Consider the following 16,238-nt stretch of genomic DNA (forward strand, 5'->3'; position numbering starts at 1 on the left):
CGCTTTAATTGTTAAACCAAACAGATCAAAGGTAGCTCCAGGTAGCATAAAAAGGATTTTCAGCCATCTCTTCCCCAACGTACCTTCATCTCCTGGGAAGTGAAAGACAAAGGAAAACAGAGTGGGAAATTGAGGGGAAATTGAAAGAGAGAGAGAGAGATAGAGAGAGAGCGAGAGAGAGAGGGAGGGTGAAGGCAGAAAGAGAGGCAGAGGAAAGACAGATGTGGTTCATTGAAGCAGCACTCGCCCACAGTCAGAGACAAAGACCTGAGAGGTTGAGTGCATGATCCTCAACTAGCACACTGGAAATTATAGACAGCGTGTGTGTGTGTGTGTGTGTGTGTGTGTGTGTGTGTGTGTTGGCGGTTTTGGGTTTGCAAGCCAAACAACTAATTCATCGCCAGACAGATTAATATCTCGAGATTATTTTAGAGCTATGGCGTCATCACTGCGGTGGGTTCAATGCTAATAATGAACTATTAACTAATAACTATTAAATTAACTCCACCATATAGAATCAATAAATCAACGCCTGCACACAGCTGAAATCTGGTTTGCTTTTATAAGAATAATAATTATTTTTATTATTAGAAACCCTCATGCACTGGTAATATACATCCTCCCGAATGTGAATCCCATTTCCGGCCCCGTTTCTCTGGGCGGTGGCGGTTTGCTGCTGCACGAATGGAAAGGAGATTATGCTGTTTTTTTTTTATTATTAGTCCCAGTCTGGTTCGCGAGCTTTATTACCGACGCCGTGACCTCAGCGAACTCGTGCACATGGATCCTCAGACACAGCGGAATTTAGAGCAAACAATTTTTTGTAAGTACAAAAGATTCTCGCCTCACCCCCGGCGAGGAAGCTAATATTTAACAGAGTGAATACCTCTTCTTATTATTACTGCTTTTTTGTGTGTTATATTTATCATTTACATAAGCTCTTGATGAAATGCTCCCTGTCATAGTGATAAATATTAATCAACGAGTGCTACTTCGTCTTCTCTCGGGGTTGAATTTTAATTTTCATTCCGCAAGTGGTTAACTAATTTAACAACAATCTGTATTTCTTTACATTGTGTCCCCTTTCATTTCCTCTCACAACGAAAGAGAAAACCGCAGAATTAGGAGCAAGGCACCCTCAATGACATTATGTCCAATTCAGCTTTTTCCCTCGTAGGGAGGCTCATTAGAAAAGCACTGATACTGACTGTACTGAAATAATTATTGCATCCCTCCCGACCCCATTTAACAGAGATAGAAAGAGAGAGAGAGAGAGAGAGAGAGAAAGCAGTGAACAAACGGAGCAAGAAAGAAAAGACGGGATGAGATACAAAAAGAAGGGAAGAAAGATTTGAAACAAGGCCGTCGCTGTAAGAGACAGACACGCGGGGAGAGAGTGATGTCACGGAGGGAGCAGGAGAGAAATTTGGAGAGATTTTACTCATTAACAGAGGAGCACAACAAGGGGAGATGGTATAAATCAAGCTCGGCGCTAATGAGGCATTTACTCATTACGCTGAAATAGAGAGAGGCCAGCGAAGAAAGAGGGGAGGAGGCGGAGAGACAAAAGAGACACCATTGTGTGAATAAACAGTGTGTGTGTGTGTGTGGGGGGGGAGGGGGAGGGGGGACGGTTCAATATCAAGGGAGAGTAAGAGCGATATGGAAGGAAGTGACAGAGGTGTGGTGGGAGGATAAGTAAAGAAAAAAAAAGAGGACGCTCCATTTAACAATGTGGCAGCAAACAAGTATTTGTCATGTAAAGATACCGTGGAGCATACAGTCTGTCAGCACTTTGCCCTTAGTGTGCACTGTTAGCGCTGCTAGCACTGTCCGTGCTGCTAGCACTGTTAGCGCTGCTAGCCCTGTCCGCGCTGCTAGCACTGTTAGCGCTGCTAGCACTGTTAGCCCTGCTAGCCCTGTCCGCGCTGCTAGCCCTGTCATCGCTGATAGCACCGTTAGCTGCAGGGCGCCTGCTCGCCATGTTGATCTTGCTCCTTTAAAAGTGAACAACCACGCAAAATAACAGCATGGAAACCATTGAGGCCACAACCATGATGAATTCATTTTGATATATGACAATAGGGAATACAATTTGTTTTTTTATTTTGGTAAAAAAAAAACACAACATCTTGTATCGACGCATAAAGGGGATTAGCAAATGAAAAGAGTCGGCGTTTGTTTTCAGAATGCCTTTGAAGAGCATTAAGGCTTTTCATTAGACTAATGGCAAAGCAGAGCAAGACTGAAAAGCATATGTGTGTGTGTGTGTTTGTTTCTGTGTGTTGGTGCGGTGGAATGATCTATGTCTCGCCTTGCTAAGTGGACGTGTTAATATTTCCATTATTTAAGCAGACGCGTCTACCGTGAGCGATTCGCTGTGCGTCTTCTGGGCCTCTAGAATGCACGGGACTTGTAGAGGACAAAAACGGGCGAGACTCCTCCGTCTCTCCTACCCGGGAAAGCAGGACCGAACACAGCGAGGCGCCAGAGAGACGTCGGTTCACTCGCTCTGTGTTAAGATGTGCTGTCAATGTAGCGCTGCTCATGCTACGGTAGACACAGCTGAACAAAGAGAAGACCATGACGAAAAGCCTGGGGATATAATTAGAAGTCTTTGGTCGTAAACTATTCACTAAAGTATTTAGGAGGCATTGTCGGACCGTAGCTCTCTTTATGAAATCACATCACATTCCCTCCAGTGTTTGTCCGGAGCCACATTGCCGTCTACAGCGGGGCAGAATGCAACTCCACCTTTAATAGCCTGCACCGACCCTTTAATGCGCGTCTCGTTTCACTGATGGCAACCCATAGCTTCGCGGTGGCTCCGCTGGAGCTTTGAAGAATGTCCCAAAAACCAAGCACGTACTCCCATTTCCCCCCCCCCCCCTCCCTCCTCCATCAATCTCCCCTCTGCCTGCCCCGATTGTCCTTATCATAACCCCCCGCCTGTGCATGATGCAGATCTAATCGGAGTGATCCCAGATCACTGGAATTACAGATCTATTTTTACCCCGCTTCCCAGCCGCGTACCTCCCAGGACTCCATTTGACAAACGGTTGGCTTTGAATTTAGATTTGGTTAAAATCCGCTCTGGTTTCCTTGCTCATGCCCGAACGTAATTCAACTCTCTCTCACTCTCTCTCTCTCTCTCTCTCTCTCTCTCTCTCTCTCTCTCTCTCTACCGCTCCCCAGGACTCTGACCTCGTGCTGACGTTCAACCTATCCATGCATCGCTCCTGGTGGATGGAGAACGGGCCCGGGTGCCGGGTGACACCCGTCACCCCTCCTCCCTCCTGGGCCCCCGAGGACCACCGGTACATATCCATATCCGGCTGCCTGATGGACTTCCAGTTCATAGAGGTGGCCCACTCCTCGCTGCAGATACTCCTGGCTGTAAGTACTCCAGCGGAATTAAGTACCGCAACGTCAAAGTGAAGTATTCACGGGGTTGGAGGCGTGCTGGAGGCCCCGAACGGCCTTTCCACCGACGGGGGGGGGGGTTTGACTATAAATATGTAGCAGCCGTAAATGTCAATCACATAAGACTTAATTGACCTTGTTTCTGTTCATTTACGTTGGTACCTGGAGCTGGGACTCGTTTAGCTTAGATAGCATGAGGGCTATCAGCGGGTATCCAAAGGGCTTCAAATTTACAATTTAAAAATTGACTTCAATCCATGGTGGAAATGTTGTTTTTTTGTTGTTGTATGAGCCACAAATACAAATACAAATTGTCTGTTGACCTTAACGCAACAAATGGTGTCTCCAGCAAGGAAACCGCTGTAAAAACAGCAACAACTTCCCATCAACGCCTTCTGCAGACAGGAAGCAACGGCTGCCTTTCGACTCCCCCCCCCCCCCCCCCGGAGGAAACATCCGCCTGCTTCGGCTGCTTCTGTTCCGGGCCGCCGCGTGGCGCCCGCGGGGGTCGGGCCCGTTCGGGTTTTTTTTTTTAACCCGCCCCCTCGTTGTTTGTGGCGAGGGGGGGCGGGGCCTTAAGAGTCAAGATCAGAGCCAACAAAGAAAAAAAGAAGGGAGCTGAGAAAATGTCTTGAGAGGTTTTATCTACACAGATCGCTGCCGCATTGGTATTCTCAATGTTTCACTCTCGGGGTAAAAGGCAGCGACAAAAAAAAAAGAATCACTAAATCATCACCGCTGTGTGAGTCTTATATTAGTTCTGTGCAGCAGTTAAATTATGTGCTTTTAGGGATAACTGTGTGTGTTTGTGTGTGTGTGTGTGTGTGTGTGTGTGCTTTGATCTTTTCCCATTTTTAAATTGGTTTTCTATAAAGTTACAGCGACTGGCACATTTTTTGTTTAATGTATTCTTAAAGTGTGTCACAACCGCGCAGCGCCAACTTTATTCATCAGTTGACCCGGGTTGGGGAATTTTGGTTGATGGTGCGATTTTTTGCAGGTTGAAATAAAAGCATTCGGGCGCCATTAAGTCAATACGTTCTCACCTCTCGTTACCGTAGGGATGAACCTGCTCTGGAGGCTTCGTCTCGCAGAGGACGTTCTCGCCTGTCACTCACCCCCTCGCTCTGTATTCCTCCCCTCCCTCTCTCTCTCTCTCTCTCTCTCTCTCTCTCTCTCGCACGGTCAAACCGCCATAATTAGAAGGAAGGGAGGAGAGAAATAAAGAGCGGGAATGAGGGAAGCCTGTCTCCTCTGGTCTCGTCCCGTTATGAGGACAGAGCGGTAAAACAAGAGCCGAGTAGTTACAGTGTCTCTCTCTCTCTCTTTCTCTCTCTCTCTCTCCTCATGCACTCTGTCAATCGATAGTGGTACTTATAGTGTGGCTGAGTGCCGAGCCGCCGCCCGGCTGTACCGCTGTCTCTGCGGTAATTGGTGTGTGGAGACGCCGCCGTGCTCAGCTCCACGGGGGGGGGGGGGGGGGGGGGGACGACACACACTCTCAGCGGCACCGACCCGGTTGGCCCGGCTGACTGGTTTACTGTAATTGGTGGAAGCGCCGTCGGGGTCCTTAACGGCGTACTGCACGTCGAACCGGCCCACTGGGTGGCTAAATGCGGGGGGGGGGAACCAACCGTCGAGTTAAGAGCCGATTCCAAATTAGAAGCCTTAGTCCCCTGTTATTCAAGAGGAGAATGCTAACTAATAATGCATCTTTTAGATATACAGTACAGCACCTTTATTTTTTAGAATTCCCGTTAAAGGCCCGTCTCCCGTCCCAACAGGCCTGTTGGGTGCCGCCTTTAATTGCAGTTCCTTACGAGGCCTTTCAGCTGTCAGGTGGCCGGGTGGCCGCGTGACGGACCGCTTTTTCTTTGCTCCCTGGTTTACAGCGACCTGGTCTTTGTGTTGTAAAGGGTCAGCTATTACCTTCACACCCAGTTTCTCCAGGTGTTGTGATGCCACAAGCTGATTTGTTTGTCTCCCCCGACTATTAAGCTGATGAAAGTGTCCCCGTGATTTGTGCACAGTATGAAGATCTGAGCTGGAGCTTCTCCAGGGAGATCCAAGGGTCCTCTGTGAGATCGAAGTAACTCCGTGACTGCCAGGCTGCAGCAGTGATCACAGACTTCTGCGTGATCACGGTTTTGTTTTCAGCTCTGATCTACCTGCTAACTGCACACAACAATAATTCAATTACAGTTTGCAACGAGCACAAAAAAAAAACTCTGAGATGAGCTGGCTCAGCGGTCTGTAGAGTGCACGCCTGCAAGACATTTCGGGGATTGGCATAACTTCAACCGGAGCGAACTAATAAAGCCGGCTACAGGCAGCGCTTCGTTTGCTTTAACGTCACATGATCCAAGGCTCTGACCCGGCGGGACACGAACCGCCAGTTTGATGACGCTCTGCACGACTCGTTAGCAAACATCACTGATCACTAAAGGGAAGCTGAGGTTGATTTATTGAGTTATGGAAAGTTGACCCATTTCGTAGACATTCAGTGACAGTCTTTCCTATTTTAATGATCAGTTTTTAATGTTCAAAGGACATTGTATACACTGCGGTCTGTTAGTTCAGTTATTGAAACATTGTAATATCATTGTTACCTGAAAAAAATGACAGGTTTTCCTTTTTCATCGAGTGAATAGTCGTCTTTGACCACAGACAATGATGTCACGTTGTTCTCCTGGAAGCTGCACCAGATTGCTTTTCATAGCAATGTTGTTATTCACAGATCAGGGAAGAGAAAGAACAATGCACGAAAAACCCAAAGTTGCTCAGCCAAAGCGTCGGCTGCGCTCTGCAGCACTAATCCCATATTTGCTGAATATTTAAAACCTCCCTTTCTTTCAGATTAAGACACGTAAGAACTTCCCTGAAGCAATTAAAGGAAAGCTCTAAAGAAGTGACGGTAAACAGAAGACCTAAAGCTGGGGGGAGAGGGGAGGGGTGATAGGTGTTGATTCTGGAGTTGATGATGCATTTGTTTTTTTTCTGTAAATTGCAGTTTTACACAATCATCAAACAGCAGCAGCGCATTAGGACGAAAGGGGTCAGACATCATTATTTATTGCAGTTGTTTATTCGTGCGTCTTTGACCCGGCCGACGAGATGTTTTTCACGCCAGAGCCCCCCCCCAAAAAAATGACCCGAGTTTAAGTGGGCATCTTCAGCGCAAAACAGATTTCACCCAACGACCGCGACACCTTCTCCTCGCCGCGACTCATCTGCTGTGGAAACGCGGCGCCGTAATGGATTCCCTCATTTTGAGATGAATACATTTTCATAATAGTGTAATGCATCCACCACAAATGAGATTAAGGCCCCCGGCGGGGGCGAACAACTCCCCGATTAAGAATCCTCATAAACGGTGAGGGGGGAGGGGGGGTGGGGGGGCTCAGTGGCATCAGCACTTTTCACTGTTTTGGAGCGAGATGCAACGTGGCCTCCAAGCGGTGACTGACCTATAACTGCCTGCCCCCACCCCCCGATTGTTGTGGACTCGCGCTCTGCAGAACACACACTTTAGGCCGCCGCCCCCCCCCCCCCCCCCCTTCCTAATGGAACACCAGCTGTTGGACGTTGGGCTGATTCCTCCCCCAGCTCCTTCAAACGCGTCCAGGTGTTACCAGGATCTCCGCTCGGGGAGCGTTTGAGACTTTAGTGCCGCAGTAGAGGATGATGATTCAGTTCTTTTAGCAGTTAAAAGGACATTTCTTTGCCACACGGCGCATTTAGGGAAACACTTCTATGGGACGCTTAATGGATCTCCCAATAGCTTGATGCTATGTGCTACCTAAATGGTAAAGAGAAGAAAGACAATGCCACAACGTGGATTCATGACGCGGGTAGATGAAATCCAGCGCTCTGATTGGTTGAGAGTGAGTCGCCGGGTACAGCCTCTCTTTCCTTATTGCTTTCCTTAACGCATCACGCTCGCCCACTGTGACGTGTGACGGTTTATTAGCGCCTCGCCCGCTTCTGCCCCGAGACGACAAGCCGTGTGTGTGTGTGTGTGTGTGTGTGTGTGTGCGCGCGCGTGCAGAGGGCCCCATTAGAACAAGTCTCTGCTCAGGATGAGGTACATGCCTCTGTGAGGTGAATTGGTGGAGTTGTACAATTTGTTGCTTGTCAGGCTGATCAGGGTCAGGGATCCTTCTCTACGCTTAAGTGGTGCCATTTCCATTTCCACTTGTCAAAGCGAACACCCTTCGGTATCGCTACGGCAACCAGGTAACCTCAATCCAGAGACGAGACGGAGGGAGGGAAAAGGGAAACCGGTCGGGTGGATAAACCGCTGCGGAAACCCACTTTCATTCAGTGGCTTAAAAAAATTGGGAAGAAATGTAATGGTTTTTTCTTTTGATTGTCACAAACCGACTGTGGGCACTCAGCATTATTAGATGTTATCAATTCATTAGATCCTCAAAAGTACTTTGATACATTTCTGTTTCGGAAAAGAAGAACTGCGTGACGATGGAAGCCGCTAATAAGGATTTATTTATTCCTCCAAGGATAACCCAAATTAGACTTTTAATCTCTTCCTGAATGGTGGCACGTCGTTAATCGGATAAATTACTTCACAACGTTCACATCGGGTTGGGAAATGGCGTCGCCGATCCCTTATCCGGAGTCCTCGGGTTCCGTCGGAGTCATTTTTAAAGCGCGACCCCTGGTGAACTTTTTCACCTCCAACAGAGTTTACTGTGTCTGTTTGCACTTTTGGGAAAATAGATCCATCAGAGTACCGTGAGCTTCACTGCTTGAGTCACTCCGGCTAAAGTATTGCAGCCCGACAAAATAAATAAACAAACGAAATCACCCCCAAGGTCAGTTCATGGTGTCGCGAGCTGTTTCGACGCCACGTTGGGTGTTTTTCATCTTAGTATCTCGACAACATTTCGCAATCCCTCGTTGGGGGGGGGGTTGTTATGCACTGAAAATACCAGCAGGTTTCAGCTCGGCACAACTCAAAAAAATGTTCAATTCAAGAGCAGCAGGATAGTCCAAATATAACTGCAGGCACCGAAGCGACTCCTCCGACCCACAACTGCAACAATAAACAAGATAAGATTCACGTTCCCCCCCCCCGGCTAATATTGGTGGGTATATGTGGGTTCCTTGGGGGAGAAGATGGAATCAGGCCTTTCGTCGACAGGATATTACGTTTACACGCAGCGGCGTCGAAGCGCAGCCCCTCGAGCGTCCAGAGCATTAACAGGATATTTGATGATATTTGGCGCGCCCCCGGTCACGGCTGATCACATGTTCGGGTCTGACTCTCTCGGGGCACCGCGGCCCCCCTTCCAGGGTCCGGTTCGGGGTCGTTAAGTGAATCCTTCTCCCCCGCCGTGTGCTTCCGCGACTGAGGGAGGAGGAAACGGAGGTGCAGCGCAGGAAGGGGGAGAAAGGAAACAGGAACTAGGAAGGGAGGGGTATGAGGAAAGGTGGGAGGAGAGAGGAGCTGTGGGAGCTGAACATTATTTAGACTAAATGAGGTCGGGACCTTGAGGTACACTCTGAATCTCAAATGGCGTTGCTCACATTTGCGGCTGCCTGTGCATTGTCTGTGTGTGTGTGTGTGTGTGTGTGTGTGTGTGTGTGTGTGTGTGTGTGTGTGCGTGTGTGTGTGTGTGTGTGTGTTTGCGTGTGTGTGTGTGTGTGCTGGCGTGCAGTCAATAGAATACCAACCGGCTCCATTTCATCTTTACACAGACTTTAATCTTCTCTCCAACAACCAAGACCAAAATATTCAAGGTAACGTGTAAGTTTAGGAAAAACACATCTACGTCCACCTGGCGTCTCCCCTTCTTCCCTCCTCGGGCGCCGCCGGGTAATAAGGTCACCGAATGGCCGACCTCGCATCGATCGCCGCCGTACCCGCGCCGTACCGCGTCTTCACACCAATCAGACCCCCCCCCCTCCCCCCCTCCCTCCTCCCTCCACAGGTTGCCTTGGAAACAAACAGCCAATGGGAGAGGAGATCAGAGCAGTAAAAGCTGTTCTGTTATCACCCTCTAAACACCAACACCGCTGTTGTCTTTAAAAAAAACACACACACACACACAACCACTGCAGCACAGGGAGCACTGCAGCGGCCCTTTTTCATCGTTCAATCTGCAGCTGCCTGCTCTCCCGTCGGTGTGAGAGAGAGAGAGAGAGAGAGAGAGAGAGAGAGACTCTGTGTTTAGTTACAACAAAGCCCCATAAAGGAGGGCGGCACCTGTGAGGGAACAAACGGGGGAACCTTCAACTTTGACACCGTAACGGCGACGTTACGCAATCACAGTTATCACCACGACCCCACTAATGTTCACCCGCCGTGACGGAGACGTTGCGGCACAGACCTTTGGTGTGTTTGTGTGTCTGTTGTCCAAATTAACGTTTCCAGCTGCTCTCTTTTTTCCTCTAGTTGATGGGGTTTATCTACGCCTGCTACGTGGTCAAGCTCATTTCGGAGGAGGAGGACAGCTGTAAGTTCACAGGCCCCCCCCCGCACATGCACGCACACCTGTTCCAGCCTGAAAGGCCTCAGTCTCACAATTTCACTAATCGGTTCATAATCAGTTCACGACCCGAGCAGAACACGTGGCAGTAGAGACGCCGCGTTGTTCTGGGATTTCTGCGCGACGCGTCTTTCAGGCCCGTAGATGTGCTTTTGAGTACTTTGTTTTTAATGTAACCTGTAACCTGACACAATAGCGTATAGCGTGGGTTACTTCTCGGTCTTGCTCAGGGTTAAGCAGGCTAATCAGCTAATTAGCAGTACGCTCTGCCGCGTGCAGATTCTGTTTAATCCATCCCTCGCACTTAAGCTCTCTTGTTTCTCGGTTCTGAATAGGTCAAATAACAGCACTGGGCTTCCGTCTCTTTAAATGTTAAATGTTTTTTTTTCGGGTTCGCTAAGCTACGTTTTCATGGCCCGGCCCGTTTCGGAAGAACCCCGCTGCGGTGCGTTCGGGTGGATTCAGTCGCTCCCGAGTTGTCAGGCGTCCAGTCCCGACTCTCGGGGGGAGGAAACCGCCCGTCCCTGTGCTTTGTCCCCTCTCCGTCCCTGTGCTTCGTCCCCTCTCCGTCCCTGTGCTTCGTCCCCTCTCCGTCCCTGTGCTTCGTCCCCTCTCCGTCCCTGTGCTTCGTCCCCTCTCCGTCCCTGTGCTTTGTCCCCTCTCCGTCCCTGTGCTTTTCCCCCTCTCCGTCCCTGTGCTTCGTCCCCTCTCCGTCCCTGTGCTTTGTCCCCTCTCCGTCCCTGTGCTTTTCCCCTCTCCGTCCCTGTGCTTCGCCCCCTCTCCGTCCCTGTGCTTCGTCCCCTCTCCGTCCCTGTGCTTTGTCCCCTCTCCGTCCCTGTGCTTTTCCCCCTCTCCGTCCCTGTGCTTCGTCCCCTCTCCGTCCCTGTGCTTTGTCCCCTCTCCGTCCCTGTGCTTTTCCCCCTCTCCGTCCCTGTGCTTCGTCCCCTCTCCGTCCCTGTGCTTCTTCCCCTCTCCGTCCCTGTGCTTCGTCCCCTCTCCGTCCCTGTGCTTTGTCCCCTCTCCGTCCCTGTGCTTCGTCCCCTCTCCGTCCCTGTGCTTTGTCCCCTCTCCGTCCCTGTGCTTTGTCCCCTCTCCGTCCCTGTGCTTCTTCCCCTCTCCGTCCCTGTGCTTCGTCCCCTCTCCGTCCCTGTGCTTCGTCCCCTCTCCGTCCCTGTGCTTCGTCCCCTCTCCGTCCCTGTGCTTTGTCCCCTCTCCGTCCCTGTGCTTCTTCCCCTCTCCGTCCCTGTGCTTTGTCCCCTCTCCGTCCCTGTGCTTCGTCCCCTCTCCGTCCCTGTGCTTCTTCCCCTCTCCGTCCCTGTGCTTCTTCCCCTCTCCGTCCCTGTGCTTCTTCCCCTCTCCGTCCCTGTGCTTTGTCCCCTCTCCGTCCCTGTGCTTCGTCCCCTCTCCGTCCCTGTGCTTCTTCCCCTCTCCGTCCCTGTGCTTCGCCCCCTCTCCGTCCCTGTGCTTTGTCCCCTCTCCGTCCCTGTGCTTCTTCCCCTCTCCGTCCCTGTGCTCCTTCCCCCTCTCCGTCCCTGTGCTTTGTCCCCTCTCCGTCCCTGTGCTTCGTCCCCTCTCCGTCCCTGTGCTTTGTCCCCTCTCCGTCCCTGTGCTTCGTCCCCTCTCCGTCCCTGTGCTTTGTCCCCTCTCCGTCCCTGTGCTTTTCCCCCTCTCCGTCCCTGTGCTTCGTCCCCTCTCCGTCCCTGTGCTTTGTCCCCTCTCCGTCCCTGTGCTTTTCCCCTCTCCGTCCCTGTGCTTCGCCCCCTCTCCGTCCCTGTGCTTCGTCCCCTCTCCGTCCCTGTGCTTTGTCCCCTCTCCGTCCCTGTGCTTCGTCCCCTCTCCGTCCCTGTGCTTTGTCCCCTCTCCGTCCCTGTGCTTCGTCCCCTCTCCGTCCTCACTTCTCCGCTGCCGAGCTGCACGTTTGCGCGTGAAGCCGCCCTCGGACCGAAGGGCCTTCACGGACACTCGGACGGAATTCAAAGTGAAAACTGTGCGCGGCCTCCGGCTGTTGCAGCCAGACTCGTTCATTTAAAGCGCGGGGGGGGGGGGGGGGAGGTTAACTGACTGTGAAGGATGAGGAGTTTCATACTCGATGAACGTTTCGCACGGCGCGTCTCCCCAACCGGCAATTTTTCGAGAGCGCAATCGCCGGCATCCGATGAGGAGGAAAATGAGGCAAATCAACATGTTGATTTTGCAATTGTTGTGTTTTTAATGCAGCGCGTTCCCCCCTGAGCGTGCGCGCTAATGAGCCCATTTATCCATCAGCCCATCGGTTTGAGTTGTTCTGTTAAAAAGCAGACGCAGCTGCGGGCGGATCGACGCGCGCGCACACGCGCGTCCCGTTCGACATCGAATTGAGGTGTTTTGACCAGGACATAAATATTGACAGGTGATGAGATCAGCTGGAGTGCTTTGAAGCACGGGCGGTGTAATTGGGTTCCGTGCCGGGGCTTTACTGCGTGATCAGAGACGGGAAAAAAACTTAAATCCCACTTGTTATTTAGTGTCTTAACGAATGAAACAAATTCACAAACTGGCTCGTGATAGCGTCGCACCTCTCCTCAGGGAGACGAACGGCATCGGGAAGGGTTCGGGATCCAAACCGACGTCTCAGCCCACTATTATTAAGCCGAAATGAATCGTCGAAACCTCACCTCCATCATTTTCCACGCGACGAGATGAGAACTTTACTCCGGAGGGGGGTAATTTCTGGATTATTTTTGTAATCTCTGTGTGTTGTTCGGGGGTGGAGGCGGCGGGCGGGAAAAGGCGGCGGGGACGACAATGCATTCTGGGAGACGAGACAATAATCAGGGAGCTTTGTAGGGAAATGTGCCTCGGGAGAAGAAGCTAATACTCACCGAGGACCGATGAAGATTCTGAGCTAATTACTCCGGTGATTATTCCGCGCGCGTGTGAGTGTGTGCGGGAGATCATTGTCACATGACACACCCCCGTGAACGACACCCACGTAGATGGACGCACAAACCCAAAGATTACCAACAACACAAACGTGCAAATGGGCCTCTTGTGTCAAATGGTTAGCGCCCACAACCGGAAGACACACAAACATGCTGCGATCACTCAAGATAAAAAAATTTTTTTAAAAAGCAGAGCGCAGTTTTTGGCTTGTGGGCAGAATTTTTCATGCTCATTGAAGGGGCCTTATGAATAACATATCTGAATTTTAAAAATTTGAACTGCTGCAGCTTGACAGGCAGCACGCCGACAAGGTTAGAGGCTCAATTTCCCCCTTGCGTCAAAGGGTCAAGCGTTGGAGGATCTCTGCTGAGACCATTTCGGCAGGGGGGGGGGGGGGGGGGGCGGCATCAGCAGGAAAAACCTCAGCGATCACGCCGGGCCCCTTCGGACCACGAGAGGATCCGAAAAGTACAGGCAACCACCCCCCCCCCCCCCCCTACTGAACAACCACAACGGAGCGAATGATGGTGAAATACCGCAGCACTGCAGCAGGAAAACCGCTGATAGACAAAGACGATCATCCGCCGCCCCGTTGGGCGACGTAATCACGATTTCACATGAATGCATTAAGAGGATTAACGGAGAAGTGTGAAAACTCTGAATTTTGTTTGAATTGCAGCAGACCGAAAAAGAAAAGAAAAAGAAAGCCACATGAGGACGGATACATTGACCTTAAAAGTGCGGATATAACAGAGCCGGTAGCCGGTTAGCTTAGCACGAAGACGGGAAACAGCAAGCTGGGCTCTGTCCAAAGTAAACATGTAATAGTTTTGATATGTTGTTTATGTCATCTGTAGAAACTGTAATTTAAAATGAGAAAAAATAAAAAGGTAACAACAAGTAGGTTTGGACATAGCCAGGCTAGCTAAATGCACCCGCTATGCTAAACTAAGCTAACTGGTTAGCTTCCTGTTTTGTGCTCTGCCATGAGCACCGATGCATGAATAAAACACTGAGAACCACAGCATTCTTACAATATTCATCAAGACACATCAAATAAATCATCAGCACACACATTGTATTTGTATGTTGCTTTTATAGAGTCACACACTAAGTTTAACTGAGTTTAATGGCCTCACTCTCTGTTTGGCTTCCACTTCTTGCCGGCTCGTGGTGTCCTTAAAGCAACTTTCATCTCCACAGTGAGGCCACACTGCAGTGGATGCTGTGACACCTCACTCCATAAACACCAAGGTATGCTGCTGATCAAGGCGAGGAAGTACCCCTTTATGAGTTCTACAGCATCAAAGGAAAAAACCAAATACATCACGGCCTTCCTCTCTTCAAAAGTCCCGGCTCTCTGCCTCAGTCTAAGAAAAAAAAAAAAAGAAACCACCTCAGCCCCGGAAGCCGCGGAGCCATCCTGTTTAATTTAAGAGTCAAGAGAAATCTCAAGGCATAAATGCATCACTTCACGAGATGTAGTCTTCCTCCTAAAAATAGAATCACATTCTACCCATCTCACGCGGGCAAGGAGAGCGTTTCTCTTCCTGCCTACAGCCCTCATTAACTCTCCATAGAGGAGGACGTTCGGCTACAAGATGTTGGGTTGAGACCTCTGGAGGTGTGAGAGGCCTTGAGCCATGACTCATCTGCCAAGTTGATAACCACAAACTCTTTCTCTAATCCGTTTCTTGTTTTTTTTTGTCCAGTTGATTTTATAGGAGGGTTCGACTCGTACGGCTACCAGGGGCCTCAGAAGACCTCCCACCTTCAGCTGCAGCCCATGTACATGTGAGTATAGTTCTTCTTCATGTATCATCAAGTGCTGAGCATTCAAACTGATGACGTTTTTTTATTTTTTTATCACATACATCGTCCTAAATGGTGACCAGGAAGGACGTTTTCATTAATTGGAGACAGTTGATCAATAACTGTTTTTATTAGAGAAAGGAGCCACAACAAATTAGAGACAGATGCAGACGGACAGAGATGGAGGGGGAAACTGAGATCAAGATTGTCGAGAAAGAATGAGAGGGGTGGGGTGGGGGGGGGTAAACACAGAGTGATGGATGAAACAATAGACTAAACAAAGAGGAAAGGCAATAAAGGGGCATTCTGTAGTTTTATATGTCCCCTGTGGAAGTCATAACACAAATCATAAATCATCGACTCCCAAGATAATGGCTGCAAACTCACACTAGATGCACGCACACACACACGGGCACGCACAAGCTATGCAAACACACAAACAGCTAGAAGCAGCAAATGTGCCGATAGACATCTTGTGATTGTACATTAATGCAGACACACACTTGCACAAACATCGTCTCTATGCTACCGGCCACATGGATCAGTACAAAAAGTGTTTTAAAAAGAAGCATCAGCTTGCATCGTCCCAATGGAAGTCCTCCTTAATGTTTTACACAATGATGATGCTTTTCCTTTTTTTGTTTGTAATAGTTTGGAGAAAAATGATCAAAGTGCAGCCATGTGGGTGTGCTTGAACAGTTTTAATTTATAATCTCTTATAATTCCTCGGGAAAAAGTGCTTCTGACGTCCTCATTGAACATTAATGTTGTTCTATTAACATTTTTTTTTTTTAATCTATGCTAAAACAATTGAAGAGATGGAGTCACTGTTTTGTTTGACCCTCTCCTCCCTCCGTTCAGGTCAAAGTAACAGCCAGGAGCGCTGCCTTACCAACCCCCCACCGCTCAAAATCCTGCTTCTACGCCTACGACTGTCAACAACCAAGACACAGTCAAGCAGAGAAGATACAGAAGACCCTCAGATATTCTGCAGTTCAACCCCCCCCCCCCACTCCCTCCCTTCAGTAGTCTGGTTGCTCCCCTGTTCTGCCTGTCTTCTGTGTAAATGAGATTTAGTCTGATCCTGGTGAAACACTGGCCTCTTGTGGCTCAACGCGGTAACTGCAGGACAGACAAGCAGACGATGCCTGCGTCGGGTTGCTTTTTTGGGGGGTCTCTGAGGGATCAATTGTATTGACCTCGTGACTTTGGGTCGTCTGCGGTGTGTAGGAAACCAAAGGGATTGTAAAGCGATCGTAAAGAATTGCCTCGACGTGTTTCTTCAGTCTTCCGCGGAGGACTCATGTCATACAGCCGGTTAAATTCCCTCCCTGGATCGTCTTGCTCTTTGTGACACCGGACTTCCAAAACGGACTGACCAAGCACCTCCTGGCAAGACCACCGATACGGGAGCTTCAGACATCTTTCTTTTCTATGGTTACACATATTTGATCCGGCTGTTTCCGGGAGAAACGATGAATGTTAAAGGACATATAAAGGATATTCAGACGCACAGGCTCTTTGGTGATGCGTATGTGAACACACACGCATGCCCAAACACACACACACACA

The 16,238-nt window shown here is 49.8% G+C and overlaps 1 protein-coding gene across 1 annotated transcript in view; it reads left to right on the top strand.

Moving 5' to 3' along the window:
• nkain2 (sodium/potassium transporting ATPase interacting 2) overlaps nucleotides 1-16,238 on the top strand; it is a 41,941-nt gene extending 25,703 nt beyond the window's left edge. Inside the window, exons 4-7 of the mRNA XM_037449160.2 lie at nucleotides 3,196-3,396; nucleotides 9,839-9,899; nucleotides 14,567-14,648; nucleotides 15,528-16,238. Coding sequence (XP_037305057.1) covers nucleotides 3,196-3,396; nucleotides 9,839-9,899; nucleotides 14,567-14,648; nucleotides 15,528-15,537 — 354 coding nt within the window. The 3' untranslated portion in view covers nucleotides 15,538-16,238. The remainder of the gene's footprint in view (nucleotides 1-3,195; nucleotides 3,397-9,838; nucleotides 9,900-14,566; nucleotides 14,649-15,527) is intronic.

Source organism: Pungitius pungitius, chromosome 20 (assembly GCF_949316345.1).
Source record: "Pungitius pungitius chromosome 20, fPunPun2.1, whole genome shotgun sequence".
In the NCBI taxonomy this organism is placed as follows: domain Eukaryota; kingdom Metazoa; phylum Chordata; class Actinopteri; order Perciformes; family Gasterosteidae; genus Pungitius; species Pungitius pungitius.